The 20,443-nt window shown below is 46.0% G+C and overlaps 1 protein-coding gene across 1 annotated transcript; it reads right to left on the bottom strand.

The window, feature by feature from the left end:
- Positions 1 to 1,127: 1,127 nt before the first annotated feature.
- aldocb (aldolase C, fructose-bisphosphate, b) lies at positions 1,128 to 20,237 on the bottom strand. Its single transcript, XM_068008568.1, has 9 exons — positions 20,131 to 20,237; positions 13,527 to 13,667; positions 11,546 to 11,757; positions 9,242 to 9,296; positions 6,602 to 6,762; positions 5,739 to 5,822; positions 4,209 to 4,383; positions 2,477 to 2,676; positions 1,128 to 1,957 (listed from the first exon to the last, which is right to left on the bottom strand). Exons 2-9 carry the CDS (start codon positions 13,636 to 13,638, stop codon positions 1,862 to 1,864), a joined length of 1,095 nt encoding a protein of 364 aa, XP_067864669.1. The 5' UTR covers positions 13,639 to 13,667; positions 20,131 to 20,237; the 3' UTR covers positions 1,128 to 1,861.
- Between the last annotated feature and the right edge of the window lie 206 nt (positions 20,238 to 20,443).

Here is a 20,443-nt window from a genome sequence, read left to right as displayed (position 1 = left end):
TATGTGCCATTTAAATATTTAGTTAATGCATCTGGCAATCAGGAGTACAGCATTCAGAGTGGTACTGCATTCAGCTGTGATTGGTTTGATCTCGTGTAGTTTCGGCTAGGTTATGTAAAATTGTTCAAAGGCAAGCTACCTTGACATCTTTTAAACTTTAGACATGAATGGTAAACCTCCAAACAAAATGTCTGATACTGTAGGAAAAAAAAATCATCTAATATTCTTGATGATCCTTACTTATTTAACAGATTTACCACTCTTTAAAAATTTGTTCTCAGGATGTGGGCAATGTTGGCATGGCTGTATTTCTTGCCCATCCCTAGTTGCCCCAAGGTGTTGGGAGGTGAGTTTTGTTGCACAGGTAGAAACTGGTGGATTGCTGAAGATGTAGTTTAAAGCTCCGCTCAGGGCCAAGGATGCCACTGTGCTTTCGGACGACCTCGTTCAGTCCAGTGAGTGGATGGAGAAATGGACTCAGTGGCAAGGCAGTTTATGACAGAGGCCAAAAGTGATAGCCTTCATCTACCTGTTGGTGAATTAGAGGACTTGTGGCTCATCCTTCACTTGATATGACAGATGGGGTCAAGAGGTAGAGCTGGAGGTAATCAGTGGGAATGTGGAAGATGATCCCTTACCTGGGGATATAATCACCCAGGGGCAACATGCAGACAAGAGGCTGTGGATGGAAGACAGTGCGCTAGTGGGAAGAGAAGCCATTATTGGAGATGTGCTAGCTGCGTTTGGCTAGATAGCAGGTGCACCAACCAAAGGCAATCTTGGAGGAGAGTGGCAAGGGTCACAGTATCACATTGCAGAAAGGTGAAGGAGGGAAAGTGCACCAGTCAGAGGATTCACTTGTGAATTTGGCACGGCTGCCTTGGTGCTGTGAACAGGGCATTGACTGGAGGGATTTGGAAAAGGACTAGAGAGAATGGTGTTCGAGAGGTAAAGGTTAGAGATGAGAGGGTAGTTGGAGAGGGCAAAGATTTATTTTTTGAAGAGGGGTAATGATGCTTGACGCCAGGTTTAGAAAGTAGAGGGAATGTTACCAGGGGGAATTTACTCCCTGAATTATGAAGAAATAAAATCAAACATTTTTTAGAATGAGAGAGACAGTAACACTATTGTTTGTTCCCTATCTTTATTGTATATTTACCAGATGTGGAGTGAGTACAATATAACTATATATCACAAAATACTTTTGAACAACACTCAATGCTCCCATGTAATCGCATCTACAGTCAAGTATCCTGAATACACACAAATATACAAACAGTGGGTTTCTCTGCTTCTGGGGCAGGGAGAGAACACAGTGAGCACTGTTTAGAACCAATTCTGACTTGTGTGTGTTAGTTATAATTATCGTTACATGTTATTGTGTACAGGCACCTCCTATGTTGTAATGCTCACTTTGGAAGCCACAGCAACACATTCACATTGTGAAGAGGCAAAGGGTAAAGCTCTGACCTACTAGTGATTATTCAGAGAGATTAGTTGTTCACCACAAGCCCAGATGATTAAGGGGCAAGGCAGCTAACACTAAAACAAGGTTTCAATTTTTTCAGGGAAGCAATAAGACACTGTGCGTTATTAGAGCTCGCAGTACATCCAGTAGAGGGTTTAACGTATCGTAAAGTGAAACTACATGAACCCCGGGGGGCGGGGGGGGTGGGGACAGAGCAAGTCGTGTTGCTGCCAGCATTCCTAGGGTTAAATCTCAGCTACACAGCAAAACAATGCAGGCAGTGAGGGCACGATACACAAGGTAGCAGAGGCTGTGGGTCAGCTAATCACAAGAAGCCCGAATGAGAAAACCTTTTTGCGTTTTTTTTTTATTATTGTATTTTCCAGTTTCTTTTCAGTAGGCATGATTTTCTACATAGAGAGACTGGCCTGCTGCACCTTCACTCTCACTGCTCGCCTCGTACTGTCCGAGTGAAGCCAAACTGTTAACCTAAGAAAAAAAAGGGAAAAGTGATTGAAACACCAAGCCTACTTAAATATTTTTTTTAAAAGTCAAAAAAACGTAACCATGAAGCATTGAAGAAAACAAAACTGCAACTGTTAAAAGCAGGAGCTCTGATAACATCACCGGAGGATGGCTAGGAGGGTAAAAGGCCCTTCATCGAGAAGTAAAGATAGATGAGTGATTCGCTGGGGAATCAGACCCGACCCTGATCTGGTCCTGCATGTGCATGGACATCTGGTGTGACTGGATAGCGATCTGGAGAGGGAACCCTGGCTGTTTCTCCCCAACCCCCACTGCAATCTGTATCCCAGTGGAGCTGAGGCCAGTTATACTACCAGATGCACTGAACAGCTTCTTAGTACAGACCAGGGATCAAACTAGGAACCATCTGGGTTGTGTACCCACTGACCCATTGGGGAACCACAGGCATAGCTTTATAACCACTCTTCCCATTCCCCCAGCGTAGACTTGCAGATCAGACTGTAATACAGGAAGCAGCATTACCTCAGCACGCTTCAAAAATTCGTCCTGTGATGCCTGCATGTTTTCCTTCTCCCCGCGCCAGGCATTCAGTGCGGAGGCCTGCAGAGCTCGGCCAAACGAGAAGGTCAGTGCCCACGGTTTTGGCAGTGGACATTTATTGATGGCGTTGAGGTTGATGGAAGCTTCCTCCTCGCTCTGCCCTCCGGACAAGAAAGTGACGCCTGGGGAAAAAGCAGAAGACAATTCAGTCAGAAACCGCTGTGCGTAGAAAGTACGTTTGGCTTGTACTTGCTATGCTATTTATAACACTACTACTAGGCTAAAGGAGTTCCATGCATCAACTTAAAACTCTCAAGGTGACTTTACGAGTGGCGAGTGGTGTGCAATGAGGCTCTAATACACTCAAAATATCACAGCCCGGTGACATTCATAAATCCCAGAGGTTTCACTAGTGCATGTCTTTAAAATGTGTGAAAATGAAATGTATTCAGCACAATCGAATGTGACACTGCGGGGGGGGGGGGGTGGGTGGGGGAATTATTTTTTCTCCTGAAGGTGCTGACCCCTCCGGCCATCTTCTGGTCGTGTGTGTACGTGCGCATCACAGCAGAGCCTCATCCTGTCGACACCCACTTCCACTTTTCAGTAGGGCTTACTAGATAGTGATTGGGAACCCTGGTTGATTTTCCCCCTCCCTAGCCCAGACACACTGAGGCCAATTGTAGCACTCCTGTTTGAGCTAAGCTAACGTCAGCAGGGACCAGGGATGGAGTGTGGGACCAGCCTGCTCTGTAGGTTCAGTGCCATATCAGGCACTGCCTGTAGCCAGCAGGACAACAGAGAAGCTTTTGCTTATGTTATTAATGAACTAATGTCTGGTGCAGAGTATCACAGAGCTACTGGGGAGAGTGGACTTAATCTGGTTCAATGCAGGTTTCTACAGACAATGGGTTTTAACAGGATTACCTCTGAACTAGAGGTCACCACAGTCACACATACAGGACGTGGGGTTTGCATCCACTCCCATGCTGGCCTGCTTACACCATCCAAACCAGGATGGTGGGGGGAGTTTAGCAGGAAACCTGCACTGAGCCCTCTACCGACATCACGTCGGTTGGCTGCCGGGCACACTGCACGATCCATACTGACTATCTTCCATGCCTCCAAGGAAAATGCTGTGCTTCTGTTCTGCATCACGTCCTCAAGCATTTAGAATCATGGAATGATACAGCACAGAAGGAGGCCATTCGGCCCATCATGCCTGTGCCAGCTCTTTGAAAGAGCTATCCGATTAGTCCCACTCCCCTGCCCTTTCCTCATAGCCCTGCAAATGTTTCCTTTTCAAGTGTTTATCCAATTCCCTTTGGAAAGTCACTATTGAATCTGCTTTCACCACTCTTTCAGCATCTTCTGCCACTGGAAACAGTTTCTCCTTATTTACTCTATCAAAACCCTTCATGATTTTGAACACCTCTATCAAATCTCCTCTTAACCTTTTCTGCTCTAAAGAGAACAAGCCCAGCTCCCCAGCTTCTCCAGTCGCTCTTTAGACACACTCAATATCACTGTTCTCCACATCATATGATTACTGCACTGGGGGGGGTGGGGGGAGAATGAGAAAATTTTTTTAAATAACCCCAGGATCATTCATTGAAACTATACAGAAACATTCTCTGCTCCCTATTAATATCAGATAGCTCACAAACTGGTGCCATTCGCCCCACAACAAACCCCTCGACAAGGATCTACGTACCTGGGACTGCAGGTGGGACAGTGCGTCGCAGTGCAGTAACCGTTGAGATGGCGACCTCTTCAGGGCTATACTTGGTGGGGCAGGAATGGCCAGCAGTCACCATATTGGGCTTTAGCAGGGTGCCCTCCAGGTAAATATGGTGATCACTTAGGGCCTTATAGACAGCCCCCAGCACCTGAAACAAACACTTTTATAATTTACCAAAGGTCCGGTACAGAGAGATGTCTTCCCTTCACCGCCCCACCCTTAGTTCTCTTCATGCTGTAGAGATTAAGGGGTAGAAATTCATCGGGGCCAGTACTCGGGTTGCGAATCGGCACTGCGCGCACATGCACGCCCCAGCCAGGAAGCCCAAGACCGGCCTGAAATTGGTCTTGTGCATCATTACAATAGTTCAGGCGAGTTGCCGGCACCTGCTCAGGCAGCTCTCCCATTTCTTCAGCACATGATTTTCAGGCAGCTTGCCATCCTGCTTCTCCAGTAGCAATGGCCCTCAGGAAAAGGGGGGCAGGGCAGGGGCAAAGAATGCGATCACGGCCAGCAGGAGTGCTGTGGAGCAGGGAGAAGCACTCCCTAGGATGCATCCACACCCGGAAAAGCCCAGCGCCTGCTCCACTCACGGAGGCCAATTTCTTGGAGGCGACCCAAAACAGGCTAAAACATAAGTTGGGTCCACATTCCTACATTGCATCAGTGACTACACTTCAAAAAAGTACTTCATTGGCTATAAAGTGCTTTGGGACTTCCTGAGGTCATGAAAGGCACTATGTAAATGCAAGTCTTTTTTTCATTAACATATGCAATGGGCCGAATGCCTGTTTTAGGCAGCCGCCATGGGCGCCTGAAAATTGTCAGAGGCCAACATGGCATCGGGTGTTTTCAGGCGTCCCTGGTGGAATTGGTCATTTTTGCCCCCATTTTCCATCTAGAAAACTGGCACAATAACGATTGATTTCTACCCCTAAACCTTTCTTCATAGTGCAGAGAAGAGAAACAAGACTGATTCCAAATGTAAGGGGGTTGAGCTATCTCCAATGCATGTGTATCCTTTCTGTGGCCTGGTAACCAGAACTGTACACAGTACATTTAAGTGTGATCTGATTAGTATTATACAGCCTCAGCAGACTTGTACCCCACTGCTCTTGCCATATCCAGCAATGTTACCTTTAATTGCCTCAGCACCAGGTCTAAACATTGACAGTGATGAGTCCCCCCTTGGAGTCCACCTGCACTAATTCTGTTACATTAGTTTTAATCTTCCATTGCATATTATTTTCTCCATCACTTTATATTCATCAGTTTTGCATTTCAATTGTCTCCTAATTTGCATCCACAGTTTTTAAACTGTTTTCCCCATTTTAGGTTCGACCTCTGGCTCCAAGTTTTAGGGTCAATATCTGATTTAGGTTCACCGGCTACATTACAACAGTGGCTACACTTCAAAAGTGTTTCATTGGCTATAAAGTGCTTTAGGTCATCCCGAGGTTGTAAAAGGCATTATATAAATGCAAGTCTTTTTTTCAAACCAACCTTCTCTGTGACATACTGGCATCGCTTCAGATCATGATCACCATCGGGAAGGATCTCCGGCTCCACAATGGGAACAATGCCATTCTAGAACACAAAGGGGGAAAATGGTGAAGACGTGCAGCTGCATTCCATCATCTTGCATCCCAACACCTTGATGGACAGTGCTGGATTGACTTATGTTTTCACAGCCTTCCTCTCATTACAAAATTGGAAGCACATTCAAAATCCAAGGCAATCCAACCCCTCTCTCCCCATTTTATCCCCTCCTCTCCTGAAGCCACCAATTCTTTTGAGGTACAAACACTTTCCAGTATCCTGCCCAAATGGCCAATCTCCACATGCGAGCCGAGAGAGGAATTTGGCAGGCTATTCAATCATGGAGGGGATCACAGCTGAACCCGATTGAGTCCTCAACGCAACAACCGGACACCCCCCTTATAAAAGGGGGGCCTAAAATCACAAAAAAAAACACAAAAAAAAAGAAAAAAAAACAACTGGACACAGGCAGACTTTCCGGCAGCATCACTGGATAGCGATCAGGAGTATTGCTTTTCCCCTTCCTAATCCAGAAGTGAGAGAGCCTGTTGTTGCCCCCCCTTTAACTGCTCCGACTGAGATTAGCTAATTCAGGACACATCAGGGGATCTTCCACTGTGCAAACAATCCTACAGATTAGGGTGTACACTTACCAACAGAGCCTGTGGGGAACCTACGCTGCTGCTTATGATTTACTGCGGCAAGCCACATGTTGAGAGACTGGAACATCCACTAGGCAGCTGTAGCGACAACTGGAAACTGATTCTATAACCACCAGCTGCATTAACACACTGGCACAGGCTCACTTTTATTTTGTTCCACTTTACCTGCTGGCAGATGCTGGCGTAACGTGCCAGGACATTGGCATTCTCTGCAATAGCGAGGGAGGATGGGGTTGTGTCACTGATCTTCAGGACGCAGCGCCACTTTGCGAAGTCTGCTCCGTCCTTCTTGTACTGAGCACAGCGTTCAGCCAGTCCATCCAGGCCTACAACACACACCACCGTCAGCCATTAAGCACTGCCCATTTCAGGCACGGGTACCCGCAGGGACAAAAATATAAATGGTAATCTGTCTTTGTTTTAAAAATAGGAGATTCCTGTATTTTAATTCTCTAATGCAAGGCAGGATAAATCGGATATTAAAAACTGGCTTCAGCCAGCTGTGTCTCTGGATGGACCCCATTCTGCTGTTTCAACATTCACTAATAGACATAACTGGCTGCACAAACCAGACTCCAGCATATTCAATGGAAACATCAGTCTTCATTAGTTTCCGAATAAGGGCATTTAAATGACATAAGAAAATCAATTTAAGCTGTAAAAAAATTGCTTGGTGGCTGGAATACTTCATTATGCATCAGCCATGGCTCAGCGCGTAGCACTCGTGCCTCTGAGTCACAAGGTCATAGTTTCAAGTCCTACTCCAGAGACTTGAGCCCATAATCCAGGCTGACACTCCAGTGCAGTACTGAGGGAGGTGCCGTCTTTCGGATGAGACGTTAAACCAAGGCCCCATCTGCCCCCTCAGCTGGATGTAAAAGATCCCATGACACTATTGGAAGAAGAGCAGGGAAGTTCCTCCCGGTGTCCTGACCAATATTTATCCCTCAACCAACATCACTAAAAAACAGATTATCTGGTCATTTATCACATTGCTGTTTGTGGGATCTTGCTGTGCGCAAATTGGCTGCTGCTTTTCCTTACGTTACAACAGTGATGGCACTTCAAAAAGTATTTCATTGGCTGTAAAGCACTTTGGGACATCCTGAGGTTGTTGAAGGTGCTATATAAATGCAAGTCTTTCTTCTTTGTTTTTATCTGTCTTCATTTCTGAACAAGAGCATTGTAATGAAATAAGAAAATCCATTTAAGCTATAAAAAAATTGCTGCATGGCTGAAATACTTTATTTAGTAATGTTAACATATGTGGATTGACAGATAGAAGAGGAGACAATTAGAACCTCTCTGATTGCTGAGCCGTTAAGGGAAATAGATAGAGGAAGTGGTTAACACAAACATAAACAGACTGAGAATTTACTGACTGTGTGAATGTCAAGGGAAAGACTTTTTTAGAAAAAAGAAAATTCACATCTCTAGTTCTGGCAGGACTACAAACTCAGTGGATGAACTGGGTTTCACAGCTGGCTGAAGCATCACATCTGAAAGTGTTACCAAGAGGACATGCCTGATCAGCCATCCAAAACGGGCAGCTTAGCTCAGGTGGTAGCATTCTCAGAGTCAGAAGTTCATGGGTTCATACCCCATTCCAGGGCTTTAACACATAATCTAGATTGGCACTTTAGTGCCGATCTGAGACAAGATGTTAAACTGAGGCCCTGTCTGCCCGTTCAGGTGGACATAGAAGATCCCATGGCTCTATTGGCAGGAGAGCAGGGAGTTCTCGATGTCCCGGCCAACATTCCTCCCTCAACCAACATCCAAGACAGATTAACTGATCATTTATTTCATTGTTGTTTATAGGATCTTGCTATGTGTAAATTAGCTAAACTTATTTGCCTACAAAACAGTGACTGCATTTGGAAAGTACTTCATTGGCTGTAAAGCACTTTAGGACGTCCTGAGGCTATGAAAGGCACTGTATAAATGCAAGTTTGTTCTTTCAAAAGTCCGGTTGTTATGTGACCGAGATGTATGTTCTAAAAGGGGTATATTAAAAACTAGAATCTGTCTACAAGGGGTTAAGTATTATTCTGATCCAATAGCATGCTGTATCATTTGGCTTCTGTGTATGTACACTGTAAATAAATTCAATCAAGTACTTTAGCCTGTACACATTGATCTACCAGTATAACATTTCCCACCTTTCAGGAGAACAAGGTGGGCATCTCTACCCCAAACCTGCAGTGAACAATATTCCACAACTAGGGGTTAATTGTTCGACTTAAGCACACTAAAGGGTGGGAGTCTATTAGGCAATAGTGTTTAATATCTAGAATTCCAGTCAATTTATTTACAAAAGGACAGTCACTGCTTTAACATATGCATAAGTAACCATCTCTGTAGTGACTTACATTGGCTCCCAGTCCAGGAAGGCCTCGATTTTAAAATTCTCATCCTTGTGTTCAAATCCCTCCACGGTCTCGCCCCTCCCTATTTCTGTAACCTCCTCCAGCCCTACAACCCTCAGAGATCTCTGCGCTCCTCCAATTCTGGCCTCTTGCGCATCCCCGATTTTAATCGCTCCACCATTGGCGGCCGTGCCTTCAGCTGCTTAGGCCCTAAGCGCTGGAATTCCCTCCCTAAACGCCTTGGGACGTTTTATTACATTAAAAGGTGCTATATAAATGCAAGTTGTTGATATAACCATCCCTGCAGTGCATCGCACATTGTAGACGCTCTAGTGACCAACCCCGCCCCATGGAACACAGATATCCTACTCTTCACCCCTCCAACACACCGTACAAATCCTGCCCCCTCCCTGATCACACTGCACACATACTCTACCTTGAGTGGTGGTTTCTCCGTTGGTTCCAGCCAAGGGGACAACACCTTTATCAACCTGGAAATACAGATCAACTCTTAGTCCAAGAACTCTCAGGTTTCAAATACAATATTGACATTTATAATTTGTACAAAACATTCAAAGAAACAACTGAATCACTCTTAACGCAAGACGTTTGCTAGTTTTATTATTTATAAGGATTGGGTACCCTGCTGCATTGCTTGATTTTGTACACTGTTTTGATGGAAATATTTCAGCTCCCTACTTAAAAAAAGAAAGCATTTCTCCCTTTGATTTATGCAAAGATCTTTTACTGACCATACCTCAGGACTGGTGAAGGGTAGATTACTGCTCGTGTGACACAGGATCACCTATTTTCTCAGATATACAGATTCTAGTCCTCCGCAGAAGGGATGACCCCCTCGACGCTAAACTGCAACAAAGACCCTGCAGCCCACGAACCAGAATCTTAGATCGATCATTTTTTGTCAGGTAAGAGTATCAAAGGATATGGAGCAAAGGCGGGTAGATGGAGTTAAGATACTGATCAGCCGTGATTTAACAGAATGGCAGAATAGGCACGGGGGGGCTGAGTGGCCTGTTCCTAAGATAAGTCCACACGTAAACCACTTTCACGTTGCCCATTTTAGCTCTGATTCTGGGAGATTGAATTAGTGAGCCGGTTCCAGTGTTTACATCACTAAATCTGTCTCGCTTATCCCAGCAGCAGAATCACAGACCCATTAAAAACTGGTTCTATGAGTTTAAATCAGAGATGAGGGACTTCAGTTATGTGGAGAGGTTGGACAAGCTGGGATTGTGCTCCATATAACAGAGAAGGTTAAGGGGAGATTTGATAGAGGTGTTCAAAATCATGGAGGGTTTTGATAGAGTAAATAAGGAGAAACTGTTTCCAGTGGCAGAAGGGTCGGTAATCAGGACACAGACTTAAGGCAATTGGCAAAAGAGCCAGAGGCGACATGGGGAAACAATTCTTTAACGCAGTGAGTTGTTATGATCTGGAATGCGCTGCCTGAAAGGGTGATGCAAACAGATCTAATAGTAACTTTCAAAATGGAATTGGATAAATACTTGAAGGGAAAACATTTACAGGTTTATGGGGAAAGAGCAGGGGAATGGTAATAATTGGATAACTCTTCCAAAAAGCCTCCTGTGCTGTATCTTTTATGACACGGGAACTGATTTAGCGTAAACACCAGGAGCAGTAGATAGGTATGTGACAGGAGAAGGTCACAGAGACTAGAGGTGACTGTAGGGAAAGATAAGACAGTGGCAACTAACTGCTTATCTTTCACGAAAAAGAAACACATACACAGGAGGGGAGAGAGAGAGAAAATGCACTTAAACAAATTGGAATTATATGACATCCCAGTACCCACAAGAAAAGACAGGTCAAAGCAGACTGATCGGCCCTAGTTGGACAATTAGCAGAAAGCTAACCTGGTAGCTCTGCTGGTAAATTACGCCATTTTTGCTGCTTAAACACCAGCAGTAATCCTGTAAACACTTGGGGATCCCCAAATCTTGGTAATGCCAAGCTCTTTCTACATTCCCTGTGTTTAAGTATCCCTACAGGGAGAGGGACTGTGCTTTCCACATCAGGCAAACACAAATGCAGATTTCTCAGTAGTTCAGTTTAGAGACTTCAGCATAAGTCGAACACCCAGCTGATCAAAAAATAAAATTCTGCGCACATGAAGCACAAGCGAATATGGGTTTGAGCTTTAAAGAAATAATCAGTTTGCTCCAAACAAAATTAGGACTGCTCAATGCAAGTGTGACTGAGCATGACTCGCTCTTTGATTTTCTGTCCATTTACCTGGAAAAGGGCCTACCTTAACTCCGCAACCCCTCTCCAGTGCTACTCTCAGAATCAAAGAGCAACTGGTGCCCCAGCAGATTGCAGGGCAGCAGGCTCAAGGCATCAAGGTCACTGTGCCTTGGCCAAAGAGAACATTTAAAGTTACACTTCACAAAGTTTTTAAAGAAGTCCACACAAACGTTCCCAATGGAAGTCATGCTGTTTGTCAGTCTTTGGCCCTGGTGAGACAGACAGCCCATCCTCATGCTCCAGAGAAGAGGAAAGTTTGAAAGGGAGACTGCAAACAATGACACCACTTGTGCAGCGCTCGCTAGTTATGGGTCCAGGTCTCCCCCGCCCCCCCCCCCCCCCAATCCCAGGGGAAGAGACTGTTCACTTTCACCAATCTCCGCTGAGGTGTCTGATTCACAGCTCGATCCTTTTGAAGTGCTCAAGGGGATGAACACAAATCCTGACAGTTTACCTTGATCCCCACAACGATGTTCCTGTCTTTGACCACATTTACAAATGGCGTCCCATCGTCAGTGTTCTGGTACAGAGTCTCGTGGAAGAAGATGACTCCTCCAATGAAACTTTTGACCCGGTCGTCAGCAGTCAACAGGATCTGCCGGTAGACACGTCGGTTTTCCTCGGTGTTCTCCACGCCAATCTGGTTCAGCCGTTTGGCCATGCTCCCTACAAAAAGGAACAGGAAGCTACTTATTAAAAAAATAAAAGTACAGGCTCTGTGATGGTACAGTACACATGCAGTGCGGTGTAGTACTAGGCTATACACACCAGCAGGGTCCGGGTTCAATTCCTGGCCTGTGCTGTATTAGCTGATCTCAACCAGGGCACTGGTATAAAGAGAGAAAAAAGTCTCCCATCTCCAATTATATTCTCTGCTGGAAAGCGCACATCAGGTGAGGACAAGATAGACCTCACACAGTTGAATTGCCAGCCAAAACTCGCCGTCTGGGTTTATGAATGTCGAACGGATGAAGTATCGAAGTGGGGCCATAGCCCAGCAATGAGGTAGCAGTTTCAGGAGAAGCAGGAAGAACAAGAGATGAGAAACAGCAAATGCAGGTACCCCCATCTCAAATGCTGAAGAGCACAGATACAATTGCAGATACCAAATAATGGCTTGGTCCTGTTTACTGGAAACGCACGCTCCAGTTGAATCTACACTTTTCCAGAACCCCAATTCCCCTGCCATAAATTGGATGTTAAGTTTTTATGTTTCAGAACTGGAGCCAATGGCAACTGCAGGACTGTCTTCCCTTTGACTACAGTTAGAAATGTGAACTCCCGACTTATCTTGTTCTAGGAGGAGCAGAAATCCACTTTATTGTGGGTTTTGTGATCTATCGGCAGATCCACTGGCTCCGTATCTACATTCCCCCGGTGGAGAACGGCACTGGGCGAGATTGTACACGCAGGGAGCAGGGGACAGAGCCAATCTCCCCAAACCAACAGCGTCAGGTCAAAGCACTGGAGAATATTCTGGTTAAAAGCACGTCCCCATTAACTGCACAGATTTTCATGGGTTCTGATGGCTTCAGGGCACAGATTCTCCCTCAAGTCTGCCCACTGCCCAAAATAGGCAAAAACATTTCATATCTTAACTCAAAAGCTGCAGTTTATTAAGAGCAGTGAGGTGTTGCTAAACCCAAGTGACAGCTCAACCAAGGACACTAGACCCAGGTGTCCAGATTCAATGTTCAGTATTGTCGAGTGGGTGCATGGGGTTGTTCTCTTTAGAGTACAGAAGGTTATGGGAGATTTAATAGAGGTGTTCAAAATTATATGGGGTTTTGGTGGTTTCTTCTTATCTACACTTTCCAGTGGCAGGAAGGTCGGTAATCAGAGGACACAGATTTAAGATAATTGGCAAAAGAACCAAGAGGGGAGATGAGGGAATTGTTTTTATGCAGTGAGTTGTTATGATCTGGAATGAAAGGGCGGTGGAAGCAGATTAAATAGTAACTTTCAAAAGGGAATTGAATGAACAATTGAAAAGGAAACATTTGCAGAGCTGTGGGGAAAGGGCAAGGGAGTGGGACTAATTGGAAGGCTCTTTCAAAGAGCCGGCACAGGCACGATGGGCTGAATGGCCTCCTTCTGTGCTGTATGATTCTATGTCGTTGAATTCAGTGGTTTGCCCTGACTGGCACTTTAGCTAGACTCCCATTTAAAATGCCTATGGATCAAGAGGGAGGGAATTCCTTGCTACTGGATGGCTCCATTCACTAATTTATTAGCCTTGTTTTCTCAGACGCTTGGATTCAATGAGAGATCAGTTAAATGCGCAGCCTGCTTACACACACATTGTAGCTGGCATTTATGCAGGCTTCAGCACATCTGTAAAGAGATGGGAACTCGAGGCTAGCTCCATCGCATTCCTCCCCTCTCACTCCCACCAATAACTGACGAGCCGGAAACCAAAGGCTGCAGACACTAACCCACGGACTCATCTGCAGCTAGGATACCCTTGCCAGGGGAGATGATCTGCAGGGCGATTTCTGCCAGCTCCTTCTTCTGGACAGCCGTGAGCGCAGGATATTGGTGCGTCATCTTCTAACGGTATGTGTGTGTGGCCAAACCTGCAAGAAAGAAATATTAAAACCACAAGTCACTCCCATATCAGCATATTTAAATCGTGATGTGGAGATGCCGGTGATGGACTGGGGTTGACAATTGTAAACAATTTTACAACACCAAGTTATAGTCCAGCAATTTTATTTTAAATTCACAAGCTTTCGGAGGCTTCCTCCTTCCTCAGGTGAACGAAATGAAATCCTCGAAATGAAATCGCATTTATAATTCACAGAACAATGCTTGGTGATTACAGACAGCCCTTCGATACACAGCCCTTCCTCCTCCTCACATTCTCTGCCCTCCCCATCCTAAACAGCACGATGGGATAACTTTTAAAACAAACTGAATTTAGCCCACCAGGCATTCACACATTCACTGCATCTGCTGTGAAACATTTAACGTTCTCATGACAACCAAAACCTAATCTAAGGCTGCCAGCAGGAATACAGGCAGTTTGGACTGGTTTGGAGTGTGGGCTGGGGCTCAGAGTGCTCATTTATCCGCTCCACTGCAGTCAAATAGATTCCCATGCTTACAAATTCACAAGTGCGTCTCCTGGTAAATTTACCTTTTTGCACAGGTCCAAACAGTAATCTGCAAGGCCAGTGGAATGTTGGCCTTTTTCTCAAGGGGGCTGGAATACAAAGGGGAGGAAGTGATGCTTCAGTTGTACAGAGCTTTGGTCAGACCCCATCTAGACTACTGCATTCAGTTCTGGGCACCACAGCTCAGGAAGAATAGATCAGCCTTGGAGGGGATGCAACGCAGATTCATCAAAATGATACCAGGGCTTAGAGGGTTAAATTACGAGGATATGTTGCATAAACTTGGCTTGTATTCCCGAGTCTAGAGGGTTGAGGGGTGATTTAATTGAGGTGGTTAAAATGATAGTTTCTCAGTACTTACTCTATTTCCTCTGGTGGGAGCAGTCCAGAACAAGGGGGCATAATCTTAAAATTAGAGCTAAGCTGTTCAGGAGTGAAATCAGGAAGCACTTCTTCACACAAAGGGGGGTGGAAATCCAGAACTCTTTCCCACCCCCATCCCTGCTCAAAAAAAACATGGATGCTGTGGGTCAGTTGGAATTTTCAAGACCGAGATGGATAGATTTTTGATGGGTCAGGGTAACAAGGGATATGGAGCAAAAACGGTTAAATGGAGTCATGGTACAGATCAGCTGTGATCTGATTGAATGGTGGAATGGGCTCGAGGGGCTGAATGGCCTCCTGATCACTGGAAATTGCATGCATGTGAATATTGGTCGACGACAGGATCAGGCTTGGCTGTGAGGGCCTCCGTGGGTCAATAACCTGCTACCACTCTACAATCATGCATACAGAATCATCACAACCTTTTGTATTCTTCCAGACTCAGAACACTGAAACCTGCTCTTTGCCTGTTTTTCATGCTTCCCATTCCATTTCTCTATTCTCACTCTCTTATCACCGACCATTTAACCATGTGCTTTCTCCCCTCCCCTTCTTCTGTTCCTTTTTAAGTGCTGTTCATCTCTAATATCTTCCAGTTCTGAATAAGGGTTCCACACCCAAACAGTCGATGTGTGTCCTCTCGACAGATGCTGCCTGACCTGCTGAACGTTTTCAGTTTTTGAAAAATCACCTCCCCTGATTAGGAAATGCAGCCAGTGGCCGGGGTCCCAGAGGGGAGTGACTGGGGTCCAACACAGCATCAGCATTCCATGGAGAGATGGGGAGGAAAAAGTTAATTTAAAAAGAGAGACGGAGAGAGAGGAAATTAAAAAAGCTTCCTTTCATCCGCTCCATCCCAGTGTTCTGTAGAATCTGTAAACACAAAAAAGATTGTCTCAGCTCTAAATTAAAATAGAGTGCAAGGATCTGGAAGGTGCTGATGTTAGCAAGTTCTGATTTATTTGTACCCTGTCTGTGGGGCTCAAATGCTGTTGCAGTTCTCACAGCCCCTGGACAATGGTATTTGCTCTGTAGCCATCAGACTCATTTAAATTTATTGTCTCTGATTCCCTTCCCCCTCCCAGTCACCACAGTCTTTAGCTGGTGGAGGCTCAAACTGTGTAACCAAAATCTCCCTCATTAATAAAGGATCACCCACTCCCAGCTGCCAGCATACACAGTCCACCATTTTCTCTCAGACACTCAGGCAGACATTTTACCTTTCTCCTGTTTGAATCAGGTTTGCCACTGATTTCTGGCATGCTGCTGCGCTAACTGAGGAGACGAGGTGCAAGGCTCCAGATCTCCTCTGATCAGTTAAACTCACCCGAGAAAAACCCTCCTGACCCGCAGTTCTCAGTCTTATTAACAGATAGAAACGAAGGACCCAGCAGTCATGAAACCGCAGGGCATAATAGTGCGGGGGGGGGGGGGGGGGGGAGAAAAGGAGGAGGAGAAAAGGGAACCTACAAGGGCCAAGTGTTCACACCAAGTAAACAGTAACAATTTGCATCTCCTCTTCCCCACCCCTCCAAATTTTCAGAAGCAGAGATACAATGCCAGGTGCCCCCTTGTACCTAGCCCAGTGGTCAAAGTACAGGAGTCAAAAGCAGGCTATTTGACAGTGGGAAGGGGAGGGCATCACAGCTGAGCTCCACATCCGTAAACCCTCACTTTGTGGCAGGAGGCACTGGATAATGACTGGTGTTTGCCCCCTTCGTTAGCCCAGAACAACAAGGCCAACTGTAACACTGTGGCTGAGCAGCATACACCAAGCAAGCCGGTCCCAGGTATCACTCCCTCATTTCATCCCCTTAAAGTGTCCTCACCACCAGCAACAGATTTGTACCCCCCAGGATTTGATCCTGGTGTTATACAGCACAGAACACTCTCCAAACACAACCCAACATTAGACTTTAAGCAAAGCCACACTGGTCTGCAAAGTCAACAAGTATAAGGGAAGGGGGATGTAAAAGAAAAGGGGGGCTGGGAGAGAAAAGAGGGGAAAGTTTCTGAATGAATCAGAGGAGACAAGGGGCACGTACATGGAGCTGTATCAGCAGGCAGTGAGGAGACCAGCGAGTGGGGACCGACAGAAAATCAGCTCTTATCCGCTGTTATTTACGGTGTACATAAGTGATAGCAAAATCAGCCAATTTTCCAAATACCAAACCTTTGGAGGGGGGGGAGGGGAAGGGAAGGAGTGTTACAAATAACATGGAACAAGTAGACAAAAAACTATGGAATTAGGAAGTTGGGTCTGAGAAATGGCAGATATTCTTTAAAGTGAGCAACTACAAACTGATGAGACAGAGAAATAACCAACGGAAATATAAGCTAAACATTATATGGCGCTGATAAAACCCCAAGACTTGCATTTATATAGGGCCTTTCACACCTAACTCGCACCAAGTCCCGTTCCACCATGCTCGCTGACCTACATTGGCTCCTGGTCCGGCAGAGCCTCAATTTTAAAATTCTCATCCTCGTTTTCAAATCCCTCCATGGCCTCGCTCCCTCCCTATCTGTAACCACCTCCAGCCCTACAACCCTCCGAGATCTCTGCGCTCCTCTAATTTTGGCCTCTTGCACATCCCCGATTTTAATCGCTCCACCATTGGCAGCTGTGCCTTCAGCTTCCTAGGCCTAAGCTCTGGAATTCCCTCCCTAAATCTGTCTACCTCTCTCTCCTTCTTTAAGACGTTCCTTAAAACCTACCTTCACCCGTCCTAATATCTTCTTACATGGCTCGGTATAAAATTTTGTTTGGTAACGCTCCTGTGAAGCAACTTGGGACATTTAACAACGTTAAAAGGTGCTATATAAAGGCAAGTTGTTGTTGCTCACAACCTCAGGATGTCCCAAAGCACTTTACAGCCAATGAAGTACTTTTGAAGTGTAGTCACTGTTGTAATGTGGGAAACGCAGCAGCCAATTTGCACTCAGCAAGATCCCACAAACAGGAATATGATAATGACCAGATAATCTGTTTTAGTGATGTTGGTCGAGGGAGAAATATCGGCCAGGACACTGGGGAGAGCTCCCCTGCTCTTCTTTGAAATATTGTCATGAGACCCTGAGGGGGCAGATGGGGCCTCAGTTTAACGTCTGTTCCAAAAGACAGCACCTCCAACAGTGCAGCACTCCTTCAGTACTGCTCTGGGAATGTCATCCTAGCTTTTGTGCTCAAGTCTCTGGAGTGGGGCTGGAACCCACAACCTTCTCACTCAGGCGAGGTTGCTACCCACTGAGACACAGCTGATACCAGGCCTGGGACAAGGTAGTACTGCTGGATAACTCACTGAAACCATCAGCACAGTATGCAACAGTAGCAAAGGGGCAAGCAAGATGTTATGTGTGTAGCCAGAGGAAGAGAGACTATGCTTGTACAAGTCCTGGATCAATCCCACCTGAAGGAATGTGGTCAGCTCTGATTATCCTACTACAGCATGAATATCCATGACCTCAGGGTATTTGAGATCCTACAGCGTACAAATAACTTGAACTGTAAGAATAGGTTGGACACAAATAAACTCTACAAGGCGGACATGGAAAGATCAAATACTTTTAACGACTTTACGCAGAAGGTGGTGAACAAACGGAACAGATTACCCATGCAGCCAGATTGATGGTGCTGACAAATACGAGAGGCATCTGGATGGTTATTTGGCAGAGAAAACAATTGAGCGAGCGTTAGTGTGTGGTATTTGAACAATTCTGGGACAGGCCAGATAGCCTGTGATAGTCTCTTTCCTGTGAACAATGCCCACATTCCTTTGCGATAAAGGGCCAAGTACTTAGCAGTGCAAATACCTCAAAACTATTCAACTTCACAGAGATACTGGTGACAGCATTAAAATACATTAAATTAAAATGCATCTTGTCCCCTCGTCCGCCAGGACCTCTCTTCTCCCTCCCCTCCCCCACCTCAGCAACAACTCTGCAGGTGACTGCAGATATCCTTGAGGCTTGGGTGCCAAGAGTGCAGACTAGCGTTGTAACCATTGCTGATGTCCTCCTCGCGTACTTCATCTTCACTGACTCTCAAGGTCATGGAGTGAAATCAGCAACATGCTGCCTGGGTGTTGAGTGTCCATTAGCAAGGGCAAAAATATTAGTTACTGAGATTAGGAGTTTTGCACCAGATTCCCAGGCAAACTTCAATACCTCATGCAACACGTCCCTCAATCCAGTCTAATTGCCAATTCTGCTCAGGCAGGCCACAAGGATATACAGCATCAGCCTGGGGCAGTAGGAGGCACAGGAACATACAAAATTGACGGGCAGGAAAGACCATCAAGCCTGCCCCACACCATGATGGCCAGACCATCATGGCTGGAAAAGTGCTCCCTTCCCACCCCCCCCACCCCTTCGCAGCCATGTAATCTCCTGGGAGAGGCAAAAAACAGAAAAAAAAGCGGGGCCAATAAGAGAAAAAATACTCTGGAAAATTTCTGGATGTCTCCTCAGGCGATCGAAACCAGTCTGGGCTTGGTGGTAATACAGCTTATATAGGGCAGTGTAGAGGGAGCTTTACTCTGTATCTAACCCTGTCCCTGCCCTGGGAGTGTTTGACGGGACAGTGTAGAGGGAGCTTTACTCTGTATCTAACCCTGTACCTGCCCTGGGAGTGTTTGATGGGACAGTGTAGAGGGAGCTTTACTCTGTATCTAACCCGTGCTGTACCTGCCCTGGGAGTGTTTGATGGGACAGTGTAGAGGGAGCTTTACTCTGTATCTAACCCTGTACCTGCCCTGGGAGTGTTTGATGGGACAGTGTAGAGGGAGCTTTACTCTGTATCGAACCCTGTACCTGACCCTGGGAGTGTTTGATGGGACAGTGTAGAGGGAGCTTTACTCTGTATCTAACCCTGTACCTGCCCTGGGAGTGTTTGATGGGACAGTGTAGAGGGAGCTTTACTCTGTATCTAACCCTGTACCTGCCCTGGGAGTGTTTGATGGGACAGTGGAGAGGGAGCTTTACTCTGTATCTAACCCTGTACCTGCCCTGGGAGTGTTTGATGAGACAGACTCTGTACGTGAGGTTGCTCTCGTCCCACTGCAGAGACATGAGACGCATCGATGAGCAGCCCCGTGGCCCCTGCAATGTCCTGAGGCACTGTCTACCATTCACTCTGCTAGTTTCTAATAGTGATTTTGCGGGAAAGTCTGTAAAACACAAAATACAGTGTGTCTGCAGGAGTGGAGATTTCACTGAGGGTGATCTGTCTGTCTGTCCTTTGGCCGGCCCAGTTTCATCCTTATTGTTTCAAGCTAGGATTCGCAAGCAATAAATTAATATAAATAAGTATTACATTATATTAAAACACTAACCAGAGCCCCATGGTCCCCGAAACAAAATCAAATGTAAACGGTCACCCCCCTCCCGCACCAATAATAAATTAAGCAGCAATTGTTTAAACTCTCATTTAAACCTCTGCCGACTGAAGCGCAATTAATTCCACATCAGTAATAGATACAAAGAGGAGCCCCCGGCTCAGCCTCTCCTCCCCCCGCCGCCCCTTCATTCTCCTTCTCACCAGACGCTGCTCTGTCTCCTCTCCCTCTCTCTCTCTCTCTCGCTCCGGTTCTGCTCCGTGTCCCCGGCCGGATTAGACCTGAATGCGGATTTTCCACGCTCCGCCCCTGGTTTAATAAAGCGATTGTGATGCCGCAGAGATACGTGACCGGGCAAACTCCGCCCAACACCGGGGGGCAAAGGGAGCGAGAGAGGGGACACACACACACACACAGAGGGACAAACACAGACACACAGACACACACAGAGAGGGACAAACCAACCCTCACACAGAGAGGGACAAACACAGACACACAGACAGAGAGGGACAAACC

This window comes from Heptranchias perlo, chromosome 28, assembly GCF_035084215.1.
Source record: "Heptranchias perlo isolate sHepPer1 chromosome 28, sHepPer1.hap1, whole genome shotgun sequence".
NCBI lineage: Eukaryota > Metazoa > Chordata > Chondrichthyes > Hexanchiformes > Hexanchidae > Heptranchias > Heptranchias perlo.
The sequence above is the reverse complement of the archived record's forward strand: the minus strand, read 5'-3'. Positions and strand labels throughout refer to the sequence as shown.